At 39.6% G+C, this 27,356-nt stretch overlaps 2 protein-coding genes across 2 annotated transcripts in view; both read right to left on the minus strand.

Annotated features, from left to right (window-relative positions):
* The window catches only part of esama (endothelial cell adhesion molecule a), a 58,868-nt gene extending 46,830 nt beyond the window's left edge, over nucleotides 1-12,038 (minus strand). Inside the window, exon 1 of the mRNA XM_053331577.1 lies at nucleotides 11,639-12,038. Within this exon, the coding sequence (XP_053187552.1) occupies nucleotides 11,639-11,705 (67 nt within the window). The 5' untranslated portion in view covers nucleotides 11,706-12,038. The remainder of the gene's footprint in view (nucleotides 1-11,638) is intronic.
* A 6,502-nt stretch (nucleotides 12,039-18,540) lies between these two features.
* Nucleotides 18,541-22,639, minus strand: LOC128370959 (myb/SANT-like DNA-binding domain-containing protein 2). Its single transcript, XM_053331143.1, has 4 exons — nucleotides 22,208-22,639; nucleotides 20,746-21,001; nucleotides 20,593-20,656; nucleotides 18,541-19,444 (listed from the first exon to the last, which is right to left on the minus strand). Exons 1-4 carry the CDS (start codon nucleotides 22,637-22,639, stop codon nucleotides 18,541-18,543), a joined length of 1,656 nt encoding a protein of 551 aa, XP_053187118.1.
* Between the last annotated feature and the right edge of the window lie 4,717 nt (nucleotides 22,640-27,356).

The raw sequence follows: 27,356 nt of genomic DNA on the forward strand, positions 1-27,356 counted from the left end.
GTTGATTGTGTTAGTCAAGAATGAGAGGATAGATGTATTTGTCAGTTTTTACACTTTTTGTACATATTTAAAAAGGTGCTGACAAACATTCTTTTTAACATTTGGACAGAACAGTACAAGCTGTCATCCCCTGCTTCCAGTCTTGAGGCTAAGTCAAGCTATGCCAGCTGTGGCTTCATAATTAGCATCAAACTAATGAGTGATATCGATCTCATCTAACTCTCGGCACGAATGCAAATGAGGGTATTTCCAAAAAATGTGTCTGACTTCACCTAAAAGGTTTCCATAGACCTGATAGACTCTTTCTAAAAGTGTATTTTACAAACAAGTATAGTGTTAGTGTGATCTTTATGCTTGAAAACCCCAAAAAATAGATGTGAATTTGACTACTCCTTGATCTGTATGCCTTTGGCCTTTTCTGAGTGGGAGGGCAAATCTCAGTAATCCCTGACACCAAATTGGACTGTACTGCTTAATCATTATACTGACATCTCCCTTTAACCCTGTGAGCCCTGGGCTATTTTCAGGGTAATTTCACCGTCTTTACTTTAAAGCTCTTATCTCGGTCATTATACACTCATGCTTCAGACTGGGCTATCCAGATGTTCCATCATTTGATATGATAGCACATACAGATTTTTTTTATATGCTTTATTTAAATGTTACCAAGTAAAATAAAGATTGTTGTCTTTTTTGCATGTATCTCACCATAAAATGCTGGCAGTAGAGAAATGGTTTCATAGTTGTATAGGGGAGATTTTGGCAATATCACAGCCATGATAATATGATACTCTATGACTTGTACAGGTCTTCTGGCCACAACATTTGAATTCATCATGTTATTTGGTGTTTATTTTTCATACAAAGTGGTATGTAACATCATCCCTATATTGGAGAAAATGCAGAAATTTGCTGTTATTTTCAAAACCGGATTATTTGAGAAGAAACAACTTTGTGACCTATTTAATTGAGAAGCAGGAGTGTGAAAACACTAAAAAGAAAGAAATTAGTAAAGACATCGCTTTGTAGACGTTTGATCTGTCTCCATAACTTTGGTATGTACAATATGTGAGTAGCATCATTTAAAAGCTCTGTGTCCTCCCTGCCTTATATGTAATTAGTTCATAAGTAATTCAGAGTGATGGATGCAAATTAAGTTTGATGTAAATTCAAACTAATTTCCCTCGCCAACACCTCGTTGCATTAAAGAGCAACTAACATCATTTAAAAAGCTCAAGTTGTGCCATTTTATTTGATATGTGCTCCACATCGCTGCGATGACGACTTCATGAGCAATTCAACTGAGTAGAAAGGATGTGATTTTGGATGCAAATTGCATCAGTTGGCCTCTGTGGGTTAATGCACCCTCGCCTCCACTTTCAACACAGTTCACGATTTAAGAAAGTACAAAAACAAGCATAGATGTGTGCCTGCCTGAGGAACATGCCATTAAACTGACAGAAAGCACCATCATGTGTGAATGCATAAGACCTGCAGTCTCACCAGAAGCTCTCTCTCTTGTTCAGTCAGCAGTCACACATTAAACTGGCATCAAGCTAATTACATGAATCGCAAAAAGTTCACAAACATTTCCTGGGAGTTGATGCGTGGAATTCTGGGATATGTAGGAAATCACTAACTAGATGAGAGAGTATTAAGAAAAGCTGACCATCATGCAGACGTATGATATTTAGCAGTGACTTTTTTTCCTCTAGCAGTGTCTGAAGTAGCTGAGTGCTAGCCACAGTCTTTACTTGTGCCTCCTACTGTCTTCCCAACAGCACTTCTTCCCTCGTTCTGCCTCAGTGAGAACACCAATACGGCTCTGATGCCCTACAGGCCTCGGCTTAATAGTGTGACTATAATGACTTTTTCCACATAGCTGCCTGCTGCCAGTGTCACCTCATACACAATTACTCCATCTGGGTTTCATTGGGCTGCTGTAATTATACTTGTCCTAATGCCATTTTTATTTCTTCTATGCACACAGGTGTCTAAGCGTCTAATGAAAAAAAGAACGACAGATGTACAGATTTATGTGTACATGCAAGTAACCTGATACACTATAATTACCACAAGTCGTGCTCATTGTGACGCATCACAAGCAATATAAAATGACTATTATATTAATATGATAAGCTATGATGGATACTTTAAATTAAGTCCTTCAGTAGAATATAGATACATTCCACTCCACAAATAAGAACCTCAACGTTTGCTGGTAGATGCATACATATGTCTGCCTTTGTAAAGCACTTAGGTTCAAAGTTTGTTTTCTTTATATAAATAAAGTAAACTTGAAAACTTAACTTGATGATGATTACATTTACACACTGATGAAGACATGAGATGTATCAGGATGTATCTAAGTCAGTCTTATGACAGGTGACTGATTGAACACATTCTATATTTGTTTTGCAGTAATTCATCACAGCTGCATACTGCTTAGCTGGGAAAGAATTAGTAGTGTGAAGATTAAGTGATAAGATACTGACACACAAAAAACTGATCCAAACCAAACTCTGCATAAAATTAGGAAAAAAATCAATATGGCTTTTCAAATAGCGTCTCTCTGCAGTGCTGAGCCTGTAGCCTGTGTGTGTGTGTGTGTGTGTGTCTGTGTGTCTGTGTGTCTGTGTGTGTGAAATCTTACATTTGTAGTCTTTAAAACATGTGAACATTTACAGGGATATACATGTACAATGCTACTTAAAATACCCGATATATATAACAAATATCCACTACATGCCAATATCACAAATCACTTGTCTTTTACTGTTAGAAATGCACCTCTATTCAACCATATAAGAGCAGGAAGGGAACATAATGTAAGCTTTCACTGATGGACAATGGCAATAAAGCTATTACTGTAACTGCACTGGATGAAGATATAAATAGGTGTCAAGCACAAAAGGTCAAATGAAGTGGCTATTCTCTACAGTTTAAAATATATGGCAGATAGGTAGCCAGAACAGGAAAGACACAAAGGAGGAGGAAATGGAACCGAAACAATACAACGGCTCAAAAAATGGATATTTTATCGGCATGGTGTGATTACGCTGGCCCAAACATTTCAAGAAGAAAACCGGGATTATGTCAATGTCCCTGAAGTCATAAGTGCATCAGGGCTCTATCCTACCCCTCCCACCTCCCACCCCCCACCCCCACCTAAGTACCTCAAGTAAGAATAATTTAACACGGACTATCTTGTCTAAGCCCATGCCCTCAATTCCCTTCTGTCTACAGCTTTATTAACTTCTTTTTTTTTTTTTTTTTTGATGGACAGGTCAGAAGGATATGTGGTAGCAGTTGTTGACTTCTGGTTGTAACATCTGTCAGAGGAAATGGAAGCAAAGCTGAGTTTGCCCACAGCAGTGACATGGTCTTGGCTAACCGCAGGGGAAAGACAACCTGGTAGCTTTTAGTGATATCAGAGCTCCTGTTATACTGGTTTTGGTGACTGTGGTCTGTTGTAGGTTTGAAAACAATATCCTGTGTTATTTTAAAGGTTGACATTTTGGAATTAGATGGCGGTATTCTACCTCTTCTTGTTCTCCTGAGGCTGCAGAAATAATTATATATATATAGAGAGAGTTCTGTAATACAAAAATGTTTTATTTCATAACATGGACACTGAACTGAAGCAGATCTTTAAAGGTACCTGTTTTAAGGAGCACAGTTTCTGCTTGAGTGGCATAATGAAGAGGAACACATATAAGCTGCCTTGTTCAAACATCTCTACTAAACTAATGTAAATGAAAAACCCCTGCACATTCATTGAGTCATCTCAGTGTAGTGTTATTTAGGTAAACTTATGAAGAGGACATCAAACATTCCTGAAAAATGTTGAGAATTAAGATTTTGCTTTTGTTTTAAAATGTAGTAACTATGATGGCGTATTAGGGCAATATATGTAAAAAAAGAACACTGACCTGACGGGGGTGTGAGATTAAAGGGGGTGTGAGATTAAAGAGGCAAATTTGTGAGAAAAAAACAACTCACAAATTTACGCAATCACATAACCTGACTTTGCTACACTGGAGAGACGTTGCTTGTCATGCATTATGCCTGCAGTGGAAGAACTGATCAGACTGTACTTCAGTTTAGCAACAAGGAGATACTTGTTATCTTAGCCCAGAATCAACGTATCATCCTAAGCATCTGGATTTATATGGCCTAATAAGCCTTCCTATAGTAACAGACTGTGATTGCAAACTTTTTTTCATAAAGAGCTTTAAGTTTAAACTGTTGTGACTTGTGACAGACAGATCCCAAATGAAGGGTCAACATTGAAGCAGCAGATGTTGACATTAAAGGTTGACTGATACATCGGCCGGCCGATATATCGGGCCGATATTTGCGTTTTTTACTGATATCGGCAACGGCCGATGCGCGGGCGCGGGCGCGTTCGCCGATGTATATATATATATATTTATTTTTTTTTACCCGGCCGGATTTACGGACAGGCGCATTTACCGGCAGGCCTGTGTTGTTGGAGGTGCTGGAGAGCACTGAAGGTCACGCCCCTCCCTCACTGGCAGCGTGCAGCTGGTAGACTGCCAACAACAACAACAACAACAATAACAACTCCCGTGAGACATCGATAAGTTTTCACAGTTTAAAGTATTTTTAACCATCTAACCTACTGTGTTATTGCCTTACACTTTGAAAGTGAAAACACGAATGCCAAATGCATGTGTTTGTCTCTCTCTCACTCTGACTGAGAGGAGGACGTAGCAGACATCACAGTGGTGTGTGTGTGTTTGTCTCTCTGTCTCTCCGACTGAGAGCGGGACCCTTGCACACTACTGTTACCCTCATGCACCCAAATGATCTGCACATAATATTTGGGTGATATAATGAATTTAAGATGAAAGCACTAGATAACAATATACTGAATTTGTGTTATTGTTTCTTCTTTTTAAAGAAATGGCTGATAAGAAATTGAACCCTGCAGAGCGTCTCTGTTTCCTGCATTACAACCTGCAGCTCTTAAACTGGGAGTACTAAGAACTTTTAGTGAGGGGGGGGGGGGGGGGGGGGGTAAAGAATACTCAGGTACTTGATGTGGGTTAATGTTAATGCAGATTATGCACATTTCTTTCTAAATTGTTGTTGTTATTTTGTATTTCTGGTTACATATTTTCCTTACACTCTTGTGTCATTACAACATTACCTTGTGCACTTTACTTAAAAAGATTATGGTGCTTGTTGCTAGTGTGTGCAATATTGTAATTATTTTATTTATGCTTACATATTTATGTTATTATTTTTATTTATTTATGTTCTGCAATACAATTGTTAATTTGTTAATTTTGTAAATAAATGTTTCTTTTTTTGGTTAAATTGAGACTTGTGTAACATTTGTTATCATTATGACATTTTTATCATGTAAATGGAGAAAAAGCAATATCGGCTTCAAATATCGGCTCAAAAAAATCGGCAGCACATATCGGCCATCGGCTAAAGACTTTTAACTTAGTATGTGTCAGGCTCCATAAACACGATCATAGCATCTTTTAAATAATCTCTTCTTGCCTTGTAAATACCCACATCTTCCAAACTATACTTAAAAAAGAAAGATATGGGCCCAATCCCCTAATACCAGATACAGTAAATACAACTGACCCTGATGACATCAGAGTTATCATTCGGATGACCTTTTATGTGTTAAATTGATGGATTTCAGTGTAGTAACACCTGTGCTAAGCAATATATCAGTGATTTATTAGTTATCAGTAGAGGTTACTGCTATTCTCAGCCAGTCCAGAGGCAGACAGAGAAAAAGGTTTGTGACATCAGCAGTCTGGTGGGACGTGTGAGGCTGAGAGAGACAAGCAGGAGAATACCCAGCAAAGCAAAGCAGTCAGACTGGCCTTATGAGCCACCTGATAAGCCCCCTGTTGCTCCCTTGGCTGTAAATAGTCATTAGCCAGTGTATACTGTCAAAGCCTGGCTACAGTCATGTCACAGGCAACCATAAATTAGGAGCTGGGTATGAGGCTGACACTGCAGTCTTGTATTGTGTATGCAATTCAGCAGCACATGCCATTATCCTGACCTGGAGCCAAACCCTACAGAAATGATGATAATATTTCCATAAATATACTATATATCTTGTGTTTATTTACATTCTTCAGAATAAAACATAAAGCCCCATTGAGGGAAACTATTATTGTCAGTAAAATGCCAGAGGCAGACATCAGCTGGGAATAACTGTGTTTATGTAGCCCATATGCAAAACAATACACAAAAGCATGTTTTACTGTCCACAAGAGAATTCTGTCTGAATATACAGGCATCAATCATACAAAGGAAAAACAAAATATCAACACCATTATCCAGCCACTCTGCTCATGTGTGCAGGCTGAAGTTGACCTCTTCCTTTTCAAGAGAGAGGATGACAGCAAGGGACAGAAAGAGACACAGAAGGAAGAGGAAGACGAAGTATGGAAGCATGTGTGCCTTTAAGAGCGTCCCCAGGCCAGAGCCCAGTGTTGGGAAAGTCGCCCAGTGCCTTTCTCATGACCCCTGTGAGGAGGCCTTCTTCCTTCTGGATCCATGGATGGAGATGAGACGTCACAGAAAGCTAAGGAAAGCCAATCAACACATCCACACTCACTGTGTGTGTGTAGTGTCTCTGTCTGTGTGTTTACCTGCAATCAGCTGCTCTCACTTTCACTATGAGAGGAATCCCCATTTTTTAAGCATTTACAAGCACAACACCCACGCATCTAAGTGACATGTATACACAACTACTCTAACTGCTTTCCCACAACTCATCCAGAGTAGAGACTAAAAATATGAATGCTTGTAGACTAAAAGAAAAAGTAGTGAGTGAGTGAATGTGGGGCAGGAGTTGCAACTTGTCAAACCTCTGATGGTTAAGCTGAACATGGTCTGTAGAGGTCAGATCGGCCTTTTAAAAAATGCAGCTAATACTGCAGTGCTCCATAATCTTTAATCACAGCATTAATCCTTTGAATGTGACTTTAATTAAGGTAATATAATTAGATTAAGGTGTTTACATGACCCCGGGCTTAATTGCAGTATTTTTAGACCCATAGTAAGATTGAAGTGTCGGTGTGTTGTACACGTGTGTATAGAGCTGATGAAAAGACTTGGGCCCCTGAGGATTAATGGCTATAATTGGTATATGATTAGAGGCCAATAATATATTGGCAAAATGTGGAGGTTTGACAGGAAAGAGAGGGAAAAAAGATGAACATTTAGAAGCACTGCTTAGATTTTTCAATAAGTAAAGATGTCTCTCACCCATCACTGTGAGGTTGAACCTGCGTTAATCTCCCCGCAGGTTCTTGTCCTCCAGGGCCTTGTACAGAGTGCCGGTGGGTGTAAATACATATAGGATTACAAGAGGTGCTGGCACGCTTGCATGGATGGACTGACAATTGAACAGCAAAAACTGCCTCGCCGAGAAGGAAAAAAGTGCACCGTTGTATTTCTGTGTCATTACGTATGTAGCGATAAATCCCTCAATCTCCTTCCTCAAATCAAAATTGCACCAGTTGCTGGGGACACATACATGAGGACTGCGGGCTTCAAACTGCTGTAATCCTGGCTCAAAGTGGAAAGGGGCTTTGCCGCACATCCATTTGGTATTATTCTAAGAAATAGGCAATTAGAGATAAGGCCAGAGTTGTAAGTTGGACAAACTGTATTCCATGTCCTCTCCTTAGCCAGCCTTAGGGGACATAAAATATATTTTAGGATGACGTGTTGTCAGGGTAACAATAAGGGAGTGGAACAGGAAACAAACCAATGTTGTCATACATAGAGTATGCCAGTGTGTCAAGCTTTAATACATGTTATGTATGTACAATGGGGCTAGGATCAGTGCCCTATAAGTGGCCCTGTGTTATAATAATACATGGAGCTAAAAATAATGCCTGCGATCCACTCACTCACTACTCTAAATCACTGAGTAGCCACAGAAAATCAGCAGTGGCAGTGCAGCTTTGCTCCCTCTCCCCCCTGCACAACCCCACGATCCCAACAGAGCCTTTGAAGCTTGTATGGATTGACCTTGTTAAATAAGTAAAGTCCATTGTGAGACCCACCTGGAAAATAAATGAAGATGTTTTGCCAGATGGCGTGTCCAGAATAGAAGAGTAATTGTACGAGGGTTTTTGCTGGGAGATAAGGCAGAGCTTATACATCGCCGTGTCACCAACAACTGGCCTTTGATAAGGAACGCCTTCGCTTAAAGATTACCGCATGTGCTCATGTAAATGTATTCACTTCTCACACACACAAACACACGCACACACACACACACACACACACACACACACACACTACTAATGCCAGGACTAAAACAGCTTTTTATTGCACACTTGTGTTGGTTTAGTGGGAACATTTAAAAATAGTACAAATTGGTTATGTCCAGATTTCCGCTCTGGGGGGACGGAGCGTCAATTCAGTCATGCATACCAGTCCATTATTGTCCAGACAAACATACACACACCACACTGAGAAGTTCAATTTTTATCAATTTGAGTCAGCAGAACCTACAGTAATGTATCATACTGCTTCAAGTAGTCCAGTGACTCAATATTTGTGTATTTCTACCAGACTGTCCAGATACTCAGTTCTAACAATAAATCCCTAAATATAGAGGACAAGGGCATCTTACTCACATTGACTGGCAAGAGTGGATACCAAAGAAAGCATTAAATAGTCCCTCAATGTGATTCCTGAGAATTGAGGGGGAGTAGTTTAAACAAATAAATTAATTTAAGTAATTAGAATACAGTTAATAATTAGGCACACCGCCTATTGAACCTAGGCTAATGTAATCAAATTAGCTGATTGGAACATGACTTTATACTGAGACAATCTTAATGAGTTCACGTGATTGAGAAGCACCGTGAACGATAATACAGGAACATTTAACAAGAAGAAAACTGCAACTGCTGAGTGAAAGAGCAAAGAAGAAGTTAAGTGCCACATTCAATTAAGAAAAGGAAGAATGATGTTCAGCCTCACTGATCAGAAAGATCTGTAAACTTACATTTGTACACCAGATGTGACCTGACAGTGTTTTGTGTATTTTCAATTTCTCTTGCTTAAACCTGTGTGTGTGTGTGTGTGTGTGTGTGTGTGTGTGTGTGTGTGTGTGTAGCAAGTTTTCACCTGAACATAATGTTTCATGTCTTGATTTTTATAAAGTAAGTGTATGTCAGAGTGTAAATGACAGTATTATCCCAGGTTTATCTAAATACATACAGTAAAATACACTATATATATTATAAGAGCTGCAACTAATTATTATTTATAGTTGATTCATCTCAGGATTAATTGTCTGATCTGTAAAACATCAAAAAACAGTAAAAAAAAAACAAAAAAAACCTGTCACTAGTTCTAGAGCATATGGTGGCATCATTAAATGTCATTTTTTGTCCAACCAACACAACACAACCTCCAAATATTCAATATGCTATAAAATAAGACAAAGAAAGGCTTCAAATTACCCCATTTAAAAACCTAGAATGATCAAATCTGTGGCATTTCCCTCTTAAACCTAACCTAAATGATCAATCAATATAGCTCCCTACTAAATGTATCATCATAATCGATCATTAGATTGCAGGTCTACTACAGATAAGGGATGACTTTGCAGACGTCTAAACACTCTGTCAAGTACAGAGTATGCAGACAAAGACGTCAACCAATCAAAATCCAGCTGAGCTTTAAATTTGAAATTAGATGGATGTTTTTATTCAAACTGAAAACGTTCGCCTTTCCTTCTTCTGACGTCAACACTCTGATAACATTCCCCAATCCTTACCGCTCAGATCTTTTGACTCAAACACCAAATGAGGTCTTTATCTTGTTTGTCTGCGGACGTTTTGCTCTCTTCCTGCTCTAACACACACTGGGCTACATCAGGGACTCAAGGAGCGCTCGGCTTTCCTGTTGCTGCCAGCTCCTATTCATGAACGTTTCCTCCCTGTGTCTTGACTGCTCGGTGTTTTCAGGACACACCTGCGGGGCGATTGATGGTGAGTCAAACGCCGAGGTCAAGGTTGACTACTGTGGTTGTATTGTCCACGTTACACTGTGACACTGAATCACAGCCCGCTGTTAAAACTCCAGATTAGTCCCTGGGAGACATTGGAAATGACGCCTTGAAAATTCCTCAAAGGTGTCTTAACCCATAATGTCATCATAGGGGTCTGGGGTGATGAAACGGTAGCATTTTTCAGGTTGTACCTCTCCCTGAGGGCGTAACAAGCAGGCCTGAGATTGCCTGTGTCAGCGCATGTGATTGTTTTGGCAACAGCGCTGAAAAGCACACGCAGGCTTTGTGCAGCCAAGAGCAAATTCAGGCAAAATGTGAGGCTCTGCTTTGCTTTCATGTCTCACAGGCGGAATGAAAGTCACCAGCCTTGTCTGTTGGAACTAATACGCACTCACCTGAAGCAGATGGAGCTCCCCTAACTTAAATGGATATCTCTTGTTATTCCATACGAGAGTAGGGCGGTTTGGGGCGGAAACGTCTCCGGCCGAGTCAAAACGGAACGTTAAGAGGCATTAAAATCTGCCATCTACAAAAATGTAGCTACTGTTGATGCTGGGAGTTGAGATAAGATGATAAAATAATGATTTAGAGTTCATAACCAAATATGAACACTGAGCAAACCCTTGGTGCTATTTAAGGAGGATGAATTTCAGCTGAATCAGAAACTGGTTCCCTGATATGAAGGAGTCAAGAAAACAGTGGAACCTATCCTCAGAAACATCATCAATCACACATATTTCTTAAGTAGAAAATGATGCTCCTCTCTTCATAACGCTGTTCAAATTTTTACCTGAATTAATTATTTAGAACTTCTCATTCCTTAAAACATTTGCAAAATACTCGCGCAGCTGTACCATGCCCCAATTTCTAAATCGAAAAGATGGCAGTGAAAGGGGGGGGGGGGGGGGGGGGGGGGGGGTAAAAGTAGGCTGAGTGTACTGTACAGCTATCAGTGAAAGTAGGAGTTTTAATACATTGCTAGAGAGAGTGACGGCTCAGCCAATGTTGCAGCAGCTATAAAGGGATTATTCTTCCCTGGAAGACATAATCATGTGTAACACACTTGTTTCAAATCCTGTGAAAAACAAACAGGTGTTTCAAGCTTTTTAAATCCATCCCTTCATCCTGTGGCACACATACAAGAGAGGGAGAGAGAGAGAGAGAACCCCCCAGGAGCAAATATGGTTCCTCGCACCTTCTCTGTCATTTCCTTGTTAATTTATGAGGTTATGATGACTGAGGTCAGCACCAATCATCCAAGAAATACACATAACATATTAAAGAATGGAATGTGTGGAGATATTTTTGAAAGTGTGCTTAACATGGGCAAAATTTGTACTTTAACATGACTATTTCTGTCATTTACTGAAAAATGAGTGTCTGAATGTCACCTTGGGACACATTAATCCAATTTTAAATCCAATTTTTCCTCATTTCAAACACATCTGAAATATATAGTTAGGCTATTAAGTGTTTTGTTTTGGGTTGTTGTTTTTTTTTTTTTTTTTGCTCAATGAAAACAATACTGATGCTGAAACTACTGAAACATACTAATAAATACATCAAGTGTTTAAAAAGAAGCTCATTACTGACCTGAGAGTCCCAACAGAAAGGTGAAGGAGAGCAAAGCAAGTTTCCTCGAAGTAGTATAGACCTCCATGCTTCACATGCACACACAGGTTCCACTTCTCAGCGTGTCAGTGTCCTTCACTCAGCTTTATATATATCAACTGTTTGGCCTCAGGCAAAAGAAAAAAAGAAGTCTGTCAAGTGCTTTTTCTTCTTCCAGTCTCCCAGTAGAGACGCTCTCTGGTCCAGGTAACGTAAGGGACACTTCAGGTGAGGAAACGCTGGACGCCGTCTGATCAACTCCTCGGTTTTTTTCCCTGACTTCGCAGTGAGATGTTGTTAAAGTGTAAACTGGATCACCACCTTCTACACCCAAGCTCTACCGCGACTCTTCTCCTCCTCTTAACGCTCGGCTGCATCTGCGACTCCTTCCTTATCCACCGCGCTGCGAGTCCAACTCTGCAAGTTGTCATCCTGTGTCCTTTCCAGAGAGAGAGAGAGAGACAGAGAGAGAGAGAGAGAGAGAGAGAGAGAGAGAGAGAGAGAGAGAGAGAAACACACACACACACAAACACACACACACACACATACAGTACACTATATAATTAATAGGCTTATGTATAATCTTAATGTTTCAGTCCTTTATTGTTTAATTGATTCATGATGCTTTGGTAATAATATTTCTAAGCACATTTTAATTTGAATATGAATTTTACAGAGAGAGAGAGAGGGAGAGAGAGAGAGAGAGAGAGAGAGAGAGAGGGATGTGTGATTTTTATTTGCATATTGTGTATTGATTTCTAATTATCAGTCAATGTAAGTAGCTTAATCACTTATATTGCTTTGGAAATAAAGCTTTTCTGAATCTGAAATTAGAATTTGAGATGTGCCATCTCTGCGAGCTGATGTTTCAGGTTTACCTCGGTATCAATACCGGATATGGGCTTCAAATAACATGTTCATTGAATCATTTGCGCGACCGCGACTACCTCTTTTATTTTGAAATGAAAGCCGATTAACATCCTGTTTTTCTCTACTTATATTTCATAGCTTGACGTGGGAACACCTGTCCGCTTTTGTGCAGGTGCAAAAGCTACTTTTCATTTCAATGATAGTCTACTTTTATTAAAATAAAAAAAATAAAAGAAGGTGACACATCTACGTCACAAAAACATATTAAAATGATTGTAAACCATGAAAAATATGATTACATGGCTTTAAATGATTTGTTTGTTGCTTTGTTTTAATATATTTGACAAAAACGAATAAGCTAACAAGGTAACACAGCTGGACTAATGCTGAGTCATCACATTTATTCATGAACTGAAGGTTTGAATGGAAATTATATATGAAGCAAAACATTTCTCTAAAATAGTCGTAGTACACAACAAAAAGTAAAATAATGAATGATTAAATAATGTCCTCAGTTGAAATGGAATTAACTTGCCTAAAGGACACAGGAGAAAAAAGGGATGAGGGATGAGGCTGCCACACTGTACTTCTACATGCACAATTTGCCACATCTAGACACCCTGGCTCAAGCTTTTTTTTAAAAAAAATAAAATAAGCCTATTTCCAAACCCACAGACATAAAGCTCCATTCTTTACCCTATCCTCCCCCCGAAACACGTCGACTCCTGTTCTATCATGTGTGAAGAGGTGAGGATCTGAAAGCAGCAGAAAGACTGGACTCAGCTTGATGTGAATTCCCAAGGTGAGCTCACCCCCCTGATGTAAAAATATGGACTGACCTGTGTTCTCTGAGGTGGTCAGACCCCTTTATTTCATTTTCTAAGGTTGCCTAGTTGCCTCAGCAACAAGGGTGAGGCTAATGCAGGACGACTGCTCAATTATGAGAGGTGAACAAGGGTTATCCCCTGTGATTAAATCCAAGGAAGCAGGGTCCGATCCTTATGTGGAGGAGATTTTGTTGTGTTGTTGTAAATTGCATCTGTGCTTCCAGCTGAAATCTACAGCATTCAGGGAAAAGCTGTCAAAACAGGCCTATTTTTATTTTGGTACAAATATCATTTGAGCAGAGAGGCTAATACTGGACTCTGGACTAATCCAAACAGACAAAACAAAGTCCAGTCAAAAGATGAACAAACATGACACCTGCAGGCCAAACATACTGTCTCCTTCCAATTGATTAGCTCAGAATTAGCTGAAAGATAGATTAATTTCTTTCTAGTCTCAGTTTTTAATTAACTGAAAATGTGTTATAGTGATAATCCTTGCCATTACTTAAAGTCCATACACTGCTTATCAAACCAATATAATACAAATACCTGTACATTACATAAGTATTGAGTACATTACTCATGCTAAGAACACAACATGTATCTACAACTATAATACTGCAGATCTATCTTATACATGTACAGTATATGTATGGTCGGATCTAGCATGCAGGAAATCTGGCCAAGTGCCTAGGGACCCTTAAGCAGAAAGGGATCCTCAGTGATGGGAGAAAAAAAATGTGTTTTAAATTTGTCAGGCTCCACAAAAATTCAACATGAGGTTTGACTCATCCTCTTTATGTTATAGTCACTGTCAGAAACACTGTCCAAAACAAAATATGGAGTTTCCATTTTTAAACATTTAAGATGTTTTCTGAAAGTCTAGAAACAGGTTGAATACTTTTCTTCTAACCTGTGTTGATAATATCTACATCCTCAACTATAGCCAATTTATTACAATAATCATTTGGAGCTAATTTATTATATCCATGGAAAAGTACAGCATTCATATCTATAAAGAAGATATTACCTGGGTCTGAAGTACAGTGCAAGAAACCAGGAATGTACACTTGATATGTTAGTGCTGTTCATGAGAATCAAGACTGACACTAACATAACTGAAACAGGTCTTTCCACATGCTCTTTTAATTGCTTTGTAATAGTCTATAAGCTATTTTATTGTAAATGTTTGCAGTTTATGCGTCACCTGCATCACTCCACATCCTGGACTTTGGACATCAGTTTACCTTTTATTGTGTATTTGTAGCTGCCTGCATACACAAATAATTCAGAGTTCAAATAGAGCATGAGAACCACAGTCTATTGTTTTTCTGATGAGATTATCTCAGATTATACTCTATATGGTAGACGCGTGAAATTTGCATGAACCTGCATTGGTATTGTTTTTACGGGGGTCATCATCACTGTCCTAGATACTGTAGATTTGGTTTAAAGACCTGCAAACTGGTCAAAGACGTCCTAAATGTATTGTATTTACACAGAATGCTGTAGCAGGTGTTTTGTTTCATTTGGCTTCGGGTCATGTTCATAATATTTCACTTAGGGACTTGTGAAGTGATGTTCATAGTTATAGAGTCATTTCCAGAAGAGTTTTCCTTATTTATGTTTAATTTAATGCTCTAATGCTCCAGCAGAAGTAACATGGTGTAAATTTGACCTATAAATGCTTTAATGACAAAACAATAATGTACATTTGGCAAAAATCTCCCTTTGTTTTTCTACAGAAACACTGCATGAAAAGCTTTTACACATTACACAATGCAAAAGCAAACAGCCCTATCAAATATACAACAGCAGTGCACATGAAATATTGATTTACATGATGTATGTGTAATTTCTTCCATTGAGTCAGAAGTGTTGCACCTACAATGTAAATTAAACAGCGAATAGCAAAATGTATAATTAATTATTGACTAACTGACTGAGAGACACAATTTATTCATAGAAAAAAAGGCTGAATACAGTTCATGCCTTTCTATTGTTTTTGTAGTCTTTGTACACAAATAGTGTGAAAGAAAATAGCTTCACTGATTCTGTTTACTTGTGTTTTATACTGTGTTTGATTGAGTCTGAGGAAATGTTCAGTTATTGGTTCCAAAGGCTAGTATCCAAAAGGTCAGCAGTGCTGTCTCTGCACATACATCACAGCCTCACGATGTGTCAGTGGTGGGTTCACCTTTAAATTATTAGTCGGCCTCTGCACATCTGTCATCCTGTTTTTATTATTGGTTTATATGATCCTTTTTAAATCACATATTAAAGCCTTTCTAAGCAGGCTTCAATAGATTTCATTTTGCAATGACCAGAAATTACAGTTGGGTCATTCCTACACTAACATTTGGGGATTTTCAACAGCTTTACATCACCATCTAATGGCCAAAAGTGTGAATTACATCTTCCAAAATCACATTCATTCAACTACTGCAATTACACCCACTTAAATCTTATGTTACATAGTGGTTTGCACATTTAACGTGTTAACATTTTTTTCTACTGAGCACTAAACACAAAGTACAGCTAAGGGTTGTGGAAATGTTCAGAGTTTAGCAGGGATTTAATTATAAATAATTAAAGTTATTGGACACATAATTAGTCTGGAATTGGTGATGATGACGCTATAGGTAAATGACCACAAGTCATCCTGAGAGGAATATCTGAACCAAATTTAATGACAAACCTTCCAATAATTGTTGAAACATTTCACTCAAAAGCACAAAAAATCTACCTCACGGTGGCAGAGGAGAGGTCAGGGGATCATCAAAGTCAGCAAGATTGGTTGTCTGGGAAACATGAATGTCTGTTCAAAATGTCAAGGAAATCCATTTCAGTTGTAGAGTTAATTCAATGTGGACAAAAGCGTTCTCTCAACAAATTTTGTTTAGGACTTTTTAAAGCTGTGAAACAATGTCTCGGACGAGTGGTTGACATTTAAAAAATGAGAGGATGGTGCAAATAAAGCATTATATATGGGGTCTTCGAGAGGATATGATACATTGTTTTGTCTTGAGGGTGTAGTTCACATGGAAGGCTTATGTGTGTGGATGAGCATGCTTGTGTTTTCCATTTAATGGATGCACATAGTATAGTCTTACCCATTCATTTCCTATGGTGGTCATTTTTGACCAGGAACACTACAGGTGTGAAAATGTTTACTGAACCACTCATGGTGGTGATGAGCTATTTTATATGTTCAAATGCCTAGTGTGTAGGAAATCCTGATGCTTTGAGACAACCAGATGAAAAACACAATGTTTATGATGTATGGAAAATGTAAATCGATCAGACTTGACCTAAATACTGGAAGGTTAAAAACAGAAAAATAATCACTTTGATCGTGTTGATTCACTGGGGTGTCAGCAGGAGAATTATCAGTCTATTAATCGTAAATAAAATCCACCTAAAATCATTTTATTCTTTTGTTGTTTTTGACCTTTAAATTTCCTTGCTCTGTTCTGTGGAAATGTTTTTCTGGACTTATGCAGTTGTTCAACTTGGTGAACCTGGACATGCCTAATGCAGCACAACACATCATTTTTAGGACACTTTTTAGATTAGTTTTTGTTTATTATAATGTTAACACTGTTGAGGACAGATCATAGCACGATTCATCTGTAGCCATTTCTGCTTTTCTAAAAAGGCACATACAACGTTAAATAGTATCAAACTACAACCTATTGAACAAAACAATACACAGACTCATTAACACTGTGGCAAATGACAGTGAGTGCCCCATTTATTGGTTTTCAGACATGTAAACATACAAGACGGTGACCTCAAAACAATCACACACAAGACGTGGTGTCAACCAATAAAATAGAAAATATCATATTTGTCTGTCATATACTGTATACCCAAACAAATGAACATTGCAAGTTTGCAAAAGCCGGAATGCTCAAGAACATCAATATTCTTAAATATATATATATTATAGATATATAAGGTAGATTCAATATATATAGATTCAATATGGATTTATCCATTGTTTGATTCTTCTCTACACAGTCCTTTCCTGGCACATTGCACATAACCTCAGGAACCCTGTTCATAAAGGATTCAGTTTGATTACTGGTCTACGGGCGAGTTAACATTTGCAGCTTATAGTAGAACTCCCAGATCAGTGCTCTTAGGTCTTATACCTGTAAGCAAGCAGATTATCAAGACCGCTGGCATGATCACGTTATCTGCAAGACTAGAGTGTTTCCAATACCAGTGTGCGGGACGTACTGGTAACTTGTCCATCTACCACAAATCCACAGCTGCAGCTACAGATGCTCCGAACTACTGGCCACCAATACAAACTGGCTCACTGTATACCATGGCACCCCCAATCAAAAAAACAAACAAACAAACAAACAAACAAACAAACAAACAACCCCCCCCCCCCCCCCCTCCAAAAATAAAATAAATAATGTCCTTACTGGTGTGGCAGTATTTCTGAATATCTAGCAAAGACTACATTAATGCCAAGTTCAGTTTGCGAACAACAGATGTAACTTGTGCAAGAGCAAAACTCTGACCACCCCCAACCTTGTCAGGCATTTAAATGTGCAACTAAAGTACCATTAGCATAGCATTGGCCAGCTTTTGTCCCTAATTTGCACCGAAGCATCCCTAGCTGCAGCCCAGAGACACGTGCAATACATAAGGCATAAATCAGCCGTTTCGATACTTCGTGAATTCCGGTCAGGACCCCCAACAGTCAAAGTAAAGGCAGTTTTTTTGAATAAATACACGCTATGGTCCCCTTGTTGGCTGCCTTGTTTGCTACATCCTACTGAGGTAGACAAATGCATACTGCAGTAGTCACCTTGCCAACCCCTCCACACTCCCTGATGAGGCAATATTTATCTACACTAAACAAGCAGCAGAACCTTTGTAGTGCACATTAGACTAAAATAAGTATATACTTCTTGGATGTTGCAGCTCTGTAACACTGTTCCCATATTCCTACGTAATACATTTGCCATATTGTGCATCCTCAATTTTTTTTTTGTTTCGATTGATCCAATCACAAATCAGTTCAAGAGAGCTGAAAAAAAGGGTTGTTGCACACATCCATGCTTCGTAACAGACAGAATTCGTCAACTTTCATTTTGCTTCTGCTGGCTGTAACGCTCGCTCTTACTATCTTCAGTCATTACACGTCCAAAAAACACTGAGTGGTAGTTAGCACGTTTCTTTGTTGTTATATTTTAAGGGATAACCCACAGCAGTTTCGAGGCACTCCACCAGGGAGCCTGCTGAGAGGAAGTCCAGCTCCACCTCTATGAATTTCATGTAAATGGCCAAACGTTGAGTCGAGCCTTCGCCTCCATCGCCGTCCTCGTCGTACGTGACACCAACGCGGCAGTTCTCCTGCAGGAAGCGCGTCACGGCTGAGGGTTCGCTGTGGACGTAGTGCTTGCTCGAACCCTGAAAGTGCTGGAAGAGACACTGCTGTATGGTCCTGTCCTCAGCTATGCCTAGGAAGCAGTAAGTGACTTTAGCTCCGGTCCTGTCACTCTTCCCTGCTGCTTCATAGCTTTGCGCCCCGTTCTCCGACTCGCACTGAGGTAAGCTATGGTCTTGACTATCGCTGTGGGGGGAGTTCTGAGCAGACGACACCACCTCATAGCCGATAGCATAGAGTCCGTAGGCCTTGGGGATGTCACCAGGAAGGAGGTAGTGGGATGTGCCTGTGCTGCAGCCTGCTGCTCTGGACTGGGAGACAGGGGTCCAGTCCACCTCCATGTGCAGCTCCAGACAGCGCGCCTCACTGATGGTAATGTCCAGGAACTTGTAGTAAACATTCTTCCAGTTCATCTTCTGAACTTTGGTCATGATGATTCGGCCCTCTGGTTTCTCCGGATTAAAGTACTCACGGAGCCTTTTGCCCAGCGGCACCTGCGAGCTGATTTCAGCGTAGTGGTAGCGCACATCGTCGCGCCAGCGCGTGTTGTACCCTACGCCGAAGATGGCCAGCTTGTTGGAGAGGTGCAGCCGCGAGAACTCTGTCCACGTCTGGAAGTGCTCCCATTTCAGCTGCACTGACTCGAGGATACGCATCACAGTCTGCATCATGTCCCTTTTTCTGCGGAAAAATAAAGATACATGATGATGACAAAGTAACACAATGAAAAAAAGTAGCATCTTGTTAGATTGACACCTAATATGGCTTATAAAGCTTGAGTGTGCTCCAGGCAGCTGTATTAGTTTTGGAAGATTCAGATCAGGATTTCCCTGACCTCTACAGATGATTAACTCATATCTGAGTGGTCTTAAAGACTAGAAAAGCGCTATGTAAGTACAGTCCATTTACCATATCTGTTTGTGTAAAAAATATAAACTCAAACTATGTGTTCTTTTAAGTATTTTTTTGGGTGTGATGCCTTCGATGTTTAGGGGCTAAACCACAACTTTAAAACAAAAGAGCATCCAAAGGAGACAGGTGAAGAGATTCCTTAGAGATTAGAAATATGAATACTGGCACCTAGTGGTGATATCAGAAAATGACACCCTCGCAGACAGCAATGCACACAGATTTGAGAATCACTTAATTCAAACCATTAACTTATGCAACTCTACCGTCCAATCCTACAAAGACTTTAATATTGTGATTATTTACATTCTGCTGTAGTCTGTAGCATCATATTTAGCTGCTTTACAGGATTAAATGATGCTCTTCATCTGTGTACTACTGAGAAAACTATCCACAAACTATCATTGTAGGTGTTTTTAGAACTGTGACTGTAGTAAGTACAGAGTATGTTCTTTGAAAATTGATTAAATAATCTGTTCCCCTGCAGAAAAAAAAACTTTATTCCTAATTTCCAGCAACCTTTCTGAACCCAGAATTAAAATTTAGAAGAACATTTCATTTCAATACAGAGAATATCTTGGGTATTATAGCCCGACTGATACAGGATTTTTTAAAACTAAGATGTACATTTGTGGGCTGAGATCGTATTTAGCTCAAGATGTTATTGGAAGATAACGCTCTGATCAGTTTCCACTCTCAGATACTGTTTCAGATTTAGAATAAATTGGGGAAAGACAACAGCAACACCATTTTTGCTAAGTGCATCCCTCTCAGAGTAATGTCAAACAAATGAAAGTTGGTCTTTTTAACAGTCATTTGCAATGATCTGGCTAATTCACATCTTACAACTCAAAGCTTTATTTCAAACATTCAGGTTACAAAGACAAAGTGAGGTCGGCCTTTGTTCTAAGTTGACTTACTGAGTTTGTTCTGACAGCTCTGCTTGAATCTGTAGAGCTCTGTGTTTAGGCACCTGGATTTCTTCTAGGGAAAAAGAAGCACATGCATTAGTCCCAACTCGCTATTCCTGTGTAGTTCAGTGCTATCTATCCACAGCTCACTAACACACTCACCAGTCTCCATATCTCCCTCCTGGAAAGCAGAGTCCAGCACCTGGTTGCACCAGTCCTCCTGGGAGAAGTCCTCCAGGGTGCTGCCATCAGACTCCATCTCCTGATACAAGCCACTGCTGTTGATGAGCACAGGGGCACAGCTCTGGGAGTCCCAGCCTCCCTGACCGAACACCTTCTCCAGCTGTTCTATAGTGTAGCTGCTCTTCCTCTTGCCGATGCCGTGCTCCTTCACACGGCTGTAGCATCGCCGCAGCGTCTGTGTGTGACAGAGGAGAAATCAGCAATGTGTTGACTTGTCAGCTGTTATATGTGTACATAATGGTTCACATCAGAGAGGCTCACATAGAAAACTTAAAGCTTTCATGTAATACACGAAAAGGACATGATTGATGTTGTGCAGACTGCAGAGTATTATATCCAGTGGAAAGGGAACTAAATTGAACTTTAACCCTGAACACACTGACCTCCAGAACACACATCCAATGGGATTCTGACTTTAGTGGCAGCTGGGAGTTATGATGACATCCTTTATGATTTTACGGTTGAGATGAATGATGGAACATTTTATATTGTGCATCTCTAGAATTCCACAACTTATGCAACTCTAATGTCCAATCCTACAAAGACTTTAACATTATGATTATTTACATTCTGCTATAGTCTGTATCCTATTTAGCTGCTTTACAGGATTAAATGATGCTCTACATTCTGTGCACTACTTAGAACGCTATCCTTGTAGGAGTTTTTGGAACTCCATAAGTACAGAGTATGTTCTTTGAAAATTGAATAAATAACCTAGTCTAATGCAGAAAATCTGTATTTCTCACTTCCAGCAACCATCTCTGATGGTGAGTGATACATTTGAACTACCAACTAGATGAGAGAATAAATGAATGAATGACTGAAAGCTTTCAATATGTTGATTTCACCTTAGTAGATCCAACAGTGTGTGGGCTTTGAGATGATGTGGTTGTGCATAAAACACGGTAAACTCATTATGATGATGATCATTGTGGAAATAACTACATTTCATGTATTTCATTTGCAGAGACCTGACTTCATATTTCTTACAATATGTGCTCACTGTTTACTATGATGTGTATATCAAGGTGTGTAAACTGTGTGTAGATGGGTTTACTGTGCGGTGTGTTAAACAGTTTGTACACTATGATAAAATGAGAGAAATCTTGACATTTTGAATTAAACATTCATTTGTTTTCCTCAGACAGTCATTGTGTGTTTACCAGGAGACTGATCTCTACATGCTGTGATCAGCTGCATGACAGCTCAACATCTGGACAACAACTGGACAATTCAAATGTGACAGTCTTGTTGTGATCTTCTCCTCCTCCTCATCATCATCATCACCATCACAGCTCCATCAGCTGCAGGGACAGACTGATGATGGATGAAACAACATGTTACCGTTAAAACCTCTGTTGTGTCTCTGATCTCATATTACCTTCATCCTCTCCCTGCACTGGGACGGGGTCCTCTCGTAGCCCAGCTCCGACAAGGCTCTGGACACCCGCTCGTACATGGCGGGACCGGGGGCCTTACCGGAGAACACGGTGCCTGCCACCTCCAGCTGCTGCATCCTAGCCTCTGTCAGTCTCTCGTTGCCCCACACCGCGATCAGGGCGTTAGTCTCGGATGGGGTCCACGACATCCCCCGGCAAGCCGTGAAGCTGTTGGAGGAAGACGAGGCCGCCGTCCGGCCCGGGCCCCCTGAGCCCACGTTCAAAGGAGAAAATCGGTTAGGCGTGGAGGGATCGGAGTGGTATTGATTACTGTCACTCAAATCCTCAGACTCAGGGGATGGCACCTCGGTCTTGGGTATCTTCAACGGTCTGGATATCTCTGGAGAATGCTCAGCGTTGCTGGACGCCGCCATGTTGCCTCTGTTGCTAAGGGGAGGGGGAGGGAAGCTGACGTCACGTTTCAGGCTGGAAGGTGTGGAGCAAAATGCGGTGTGGATTGAAGAAGGGCTAAGAAGGATGCTGGGAGCAGGGCCGATTTTACACAATACATTTCATCTCAGCACCCCTCAAAATAAAATCAATTATTATTGTATTTTTTCATAAGAATTATTTTACACAACTTTTACACTATTTTGCAAGTCTATCTGTTAGAGATGGGACACACACTTATCCTACAGGTTCAAATGGTTTTATTTTAACAGGTTTAATGGACTCTGGATAGTTCTGTCATTAATTCTGAACCATTATTATTATATATTATAGTAGACCACTCAACTATGTATTATTTGTTGTTGTAATTTACATTATCCAGTGAAATGATTCATTAGCAGAGGGTTTGAACACTTGCAGGACATTGTAGGCCTATGTCAACTTCTCATTAGGAGCTGAGCCCCTCTAAAAGGTCTGATCCTAGAATCGCTCCTGGCTGGGAGAGTCCGTCTAATAAACAAATAACATACAAAGTTGTACTATGCCCACTCATGGATGTGTCATAAGAGGTCTTATTGGGAACCAGTCACATCTCTATAATCCCCACATTGAAAAACATTTTTATTTCACACTTCTCAGTTGGTTAGGATTTTAATAAATTTAGGATGAAAGCTGGAAGCTAAAATTGTTCTGATCAGTGGGTTCACTCATCACCCATATAACCAAGACATTTTCTGAAATACAATCCAAAGTGAATTTCAAGCCTTTTAACATCTGAACAAAACTCTCCCCTCACATCCTCAAGGCTAACATTTGATAGATATTTAAGTCTTACCATATGGGTTGTGTGCATTGGTTGTGAACAGCCTCGCTTGTGTTTTGTCTCTCTGTGTAATCAAGGACTGATTGACACTTGGGCTGCCAGGTGAGGAACTGCAATCAGTAGCTGCTCAGGAGTCGTCAGGGTCAGGAAGGATGTTCCCACTGCAATGTGGTGTGCAACTTTTATCATGTAGTTTAGTACAGTGGTTCTACATCATTTCTGCTTCCTATCATGTATGTCATATTTTTGGATGACCTTTGATGAGACAAATGAAAAGATGGCTGAAGGTATGATCTTAGATTTGAATACTCTGAATAATGAGTTTATATAGTCTAATCTAAACCAATACTATAAAATATTTTTGTGAACAAACTAAAGCCAAAAAATCGTCTGTCTGTTCCATTGTCAACAAAATCTGGACATTATAATGTTCAGAAAAAAATCAAAATCAATAGTCTAATTTGTGTACAGCATAATAATGAAACATAAAGAGCATTTAACTCAAAATGACAGCTACCCAATACATGTCTGATTTCTAGTTTGTCCATATTATTGATAAAGCCATTATGACACTTACACAAGAAAAAAATGGAAGCAGCTTTTAATTAAAGGTGTTGATGACTTCACTGCCATGCACAATTTGTCAGTTTCTGCCTTGTATCAAATTAAGGTATGTGAATGAATCAATGCACTCAACCACCAAGGACTTGACCGTAATGCAGTGAGTGACTGTTGTGGACACACTCACATGCACACACTCACCTTTGCGAGAGAGTTTATATGTATACTAATAACATGATGAGTAAAGAAGCTGACTGCTGATGTTTGACAAAGATAATATGCAACTCAAACATTAGCAGAGCATGTAATATGATTCCTTAGATCTGCCAACCTCACTTCATTAACTTATCAGAGCAGATAGGTTCCAGTTAGATGAAGCTGAGAAGTCCACTGGTGTGTAGAAGGAGGATCTGTGGTAGCTTGCTGTGAGGCTGCAGGACTCCCTATTTCATGTACTCCTGTCTACCAACCTGCTTCTTCAACAACATCCCTCTTTAAAGTTATCCAGTCAATCAGAATCAGAAGCTCAATCCAAATCTGTTTTAACAATGAGTCTCCCACAAATGCAACACAGAATATTAAAATGAATAATGAAATGAACATAATCATTTTATTTTTTGTAATAGAGAAGAATGACATGCACAAAAATGTCCCTTTCCCAGGTTCGAACCAGGGACGCTGCAATTACGCAGCATGCATGGTAACCACTTGGCTACCAACGTGTTCCAATTTTTTAATGTTAAAACTATTCACAGAATACAATCATTATGGCTGTGGGATTTACATTTTATATACAAGTGTATGTTCTGCTGCAACATGTGCTATATATTTATTTGTAACTACTGTAATTACCTCCTGCTAACAGTTATGCTCTTTGATTGATGATTTTTTTAGACTCATGCATTACTATACTGTATTGTCAACAGGGAAATTTGGTCTTTGTCATATTTGTTTTGAAAGATACGTGTGTGTGTGTGTGTGTGTGTGTGTGTGTGTGTGTGTGTGTGTGTGTGTGTGTGTGTGTGTGTGTGTGTGTGTGTCTGTGTGTGTGAGCCTAAAAAACTCCCCTTGTTCAACTACTGTCCTGCATATACTGTATCTAACTTAATCACAATATAAAGCTGCTCTCACACATTAACAATACTAAACAGAATTTGCAGTTTTGAGTTTATTTAACTAGAATCCAGAAGTCTGAGCTCAGCTATCCGCCACTAAAACTGTTGTTCTCCATTACTGCACCAAGGGGGCAAAGTCCAACAGGACAGTGTCATCACAGGGCAGTCAGCAACACCTTTTTATTGGATTGTCAGTATATAATTGGTCATTTTGATGGCCCAATTGATGGATTGTGTCATTGTTTACTTCATCTTTTTCTGTGACATGTGTCTGATTGACTGCCTTTAGGGACTACAAGCAATTCCAGCCTGCTCTGCCATCTGTCCAGTGTTTGGTTATATGTGTGTATGTGTGGTCAGAGGGGTCCTGACCTGGCCAAAGGGACAGTAAGATCCTTTTTGGATCAAGTCTATACACTGGCTGTCCAATAAAGGTCAAAGACAGGAAACATTGGACAGTCTAACCTTTACATGTCAAAACTGCAGCTGTCAATGAGCTGTCAGGAAGAGATGAAATGTGTCTGAAATAGCTTCTACCACTTCCGACTGGATTTGCATTAAAACTGGATAGACTTTCTGAAAGTGTGGCTCATATTGATCCAATCAAATGACCAAAACCACAGATGTCTTGATCTACTAACAATATCGTGTGTCCAAAGCCTGATATATGTTATTCCTCTGTGTTATAGAGCTCCACTGTTGCCTACAAATGATTACAAACACATCAGTGAAGCACACTTTTGCACTGGCTGGTGTTCTTTTATTACCATGAACAAACACATGTAGTAAATTTTGATTCAATCACACACACATCATCCTACTACCTGAAATACTCACTTGATCACCAAGTGTAGATTCATCTACTGCTGAAAAGTCCCCAAATCACACTACCTACACCTTTGAATGGATGGACATATTGGTCTGTCTGTTGGTCGCCACTTTGGTCCAGACTGATAAGCTGAAGCTAAATAAGCCTCAATGCATTCTCAGTCCACAATTACCTATTCAAAGTGGCATATTGGCTACAATGACTTCATACTGGTATTATCTGGGATCTCCTGGAGATGTGAAAAAAAATGTGTCTCACCCTAATTTTCAACTTGGCACAGTCACATCAGTGAAGTCAAGTCTTCAGTGGCCTCATTTGTATTTTAATATTCCTGAAAGCACATCTGAACAAAACAGTGAGGATCTGCGTTAATCTATGTGTCATCAAGAGACAGCTATTATATTCTGGGGACATACAGATTTAAAATTAATCAAATGGGCACATGCACAGGACGCCGGCTTCACCTTTCAGTGCCACCAGCCTTTTGAACGTCTTATGAATTTGAAGTTTGAGAAAGGCTTTTTTTTGTAATTACAGAATGGTTGTGATCCTAATCTCCTGAGCTTATCATCAGAGGGCTGATTTTTCCTTTTTCAAACTATAATAGATTGCTAAGAGATTGCTTTTGACAGAGATGGAGGGAGGGTATCAGTGTGAATGCCCCAAAGTTATTTGGCTGAATGCTGAGTTTCTCTTTGTGTCGCTTAATTTCATACAGGAAGTTGTTTTGATTGTCAGCGGCCGCACATTTGAAATTGCAGTTTTCCACATCACTGCGTTGCCACTGACCTGAGAGAGCCTGGCTGTGACTGTCTTAATGGAAAATTCAGTTTAAAAAAAATAACCTGATGTATTTCCCATATATGCTCTCTCCAGCTCTGTTATAGAGAGTCACAAAAAGACGTTTCATGCACAAAAAGACAAACATTTGGGCAAGCTGCTCAACCTCCTAAAGCTTTCCAAATAAACATGATTTTCACATGTTTGTTTCTGAGTTTGAATGAAAATAAACACAGAAACTAGCCGGCTGTGGAAGTTATTATAGCAGCCATGACCTCATAGAGACCACATATTCATCCACACATGTTGGTTTGTTTACACGTATGAGGCTGAAGGTGTAATTGAGTGTGAGGGAGGACGATCATGAGTCACTTCACTTTGAATGGCATCTGTATTTATTGGAGCTGGAGGCAATAAAACAAACTAAATAAAAAAACTAAAGAATGGCAACAGGTGCATCAGGAAAATCAACATACTGTAAAGTTAATGCAGAGAACCTGCTGGTGTCCCTGCAGTCTCCAAGAGTAATGAGAAAAAACCTACAATTGTCTATGGATGAGATCCCAGCTGTGTGTAACTACTACAAATGGATT

The sequence above is a fragment of the Scomber japonicus genome, chromosome 13 (genome assembly GCF_027409825.1).
Source record: "Scomber japonicus isolate fScoJap1 chromosome 13, fScoJap1.pri, whole genome shotgun sequence".
In the NCBI taxonomy this organism is placed as follows: domain Eukaryota; kingdom Metazoa; phylum Chordata; class Actinopteri; order Scombriformes; family Scombridae; genus Scomber; species Scomber japonicus.

What these genes read in the sequence shown, in the direction of transcription:
- LOC128370959 (XM_053331143.1), bottom strand. Translation starts at nt 22,639, where the DNA reads ATGGCGGCGTCCAGCAACGCTGAGCATTCTCCAGAGATATCCAGACCG. An exon ending in AGTGCAGGGAGAGGATGAAG is followed by an intron (nt 21,002 to 22,207) that starts GTAATATGAGAT and finishes TGTCACACACAG; the next exon opens with ACGCTGCGGCGATGCTACAG. An exon ending in GAGCTGTCAGAACAAACTCA is followed by an intron (nt 19,445 to 20,592) that starts GTAAGTCAACTT and finishes ATTTTTCCGCAG; the next exon opens with AAAAAGGGACATGATGCAGA.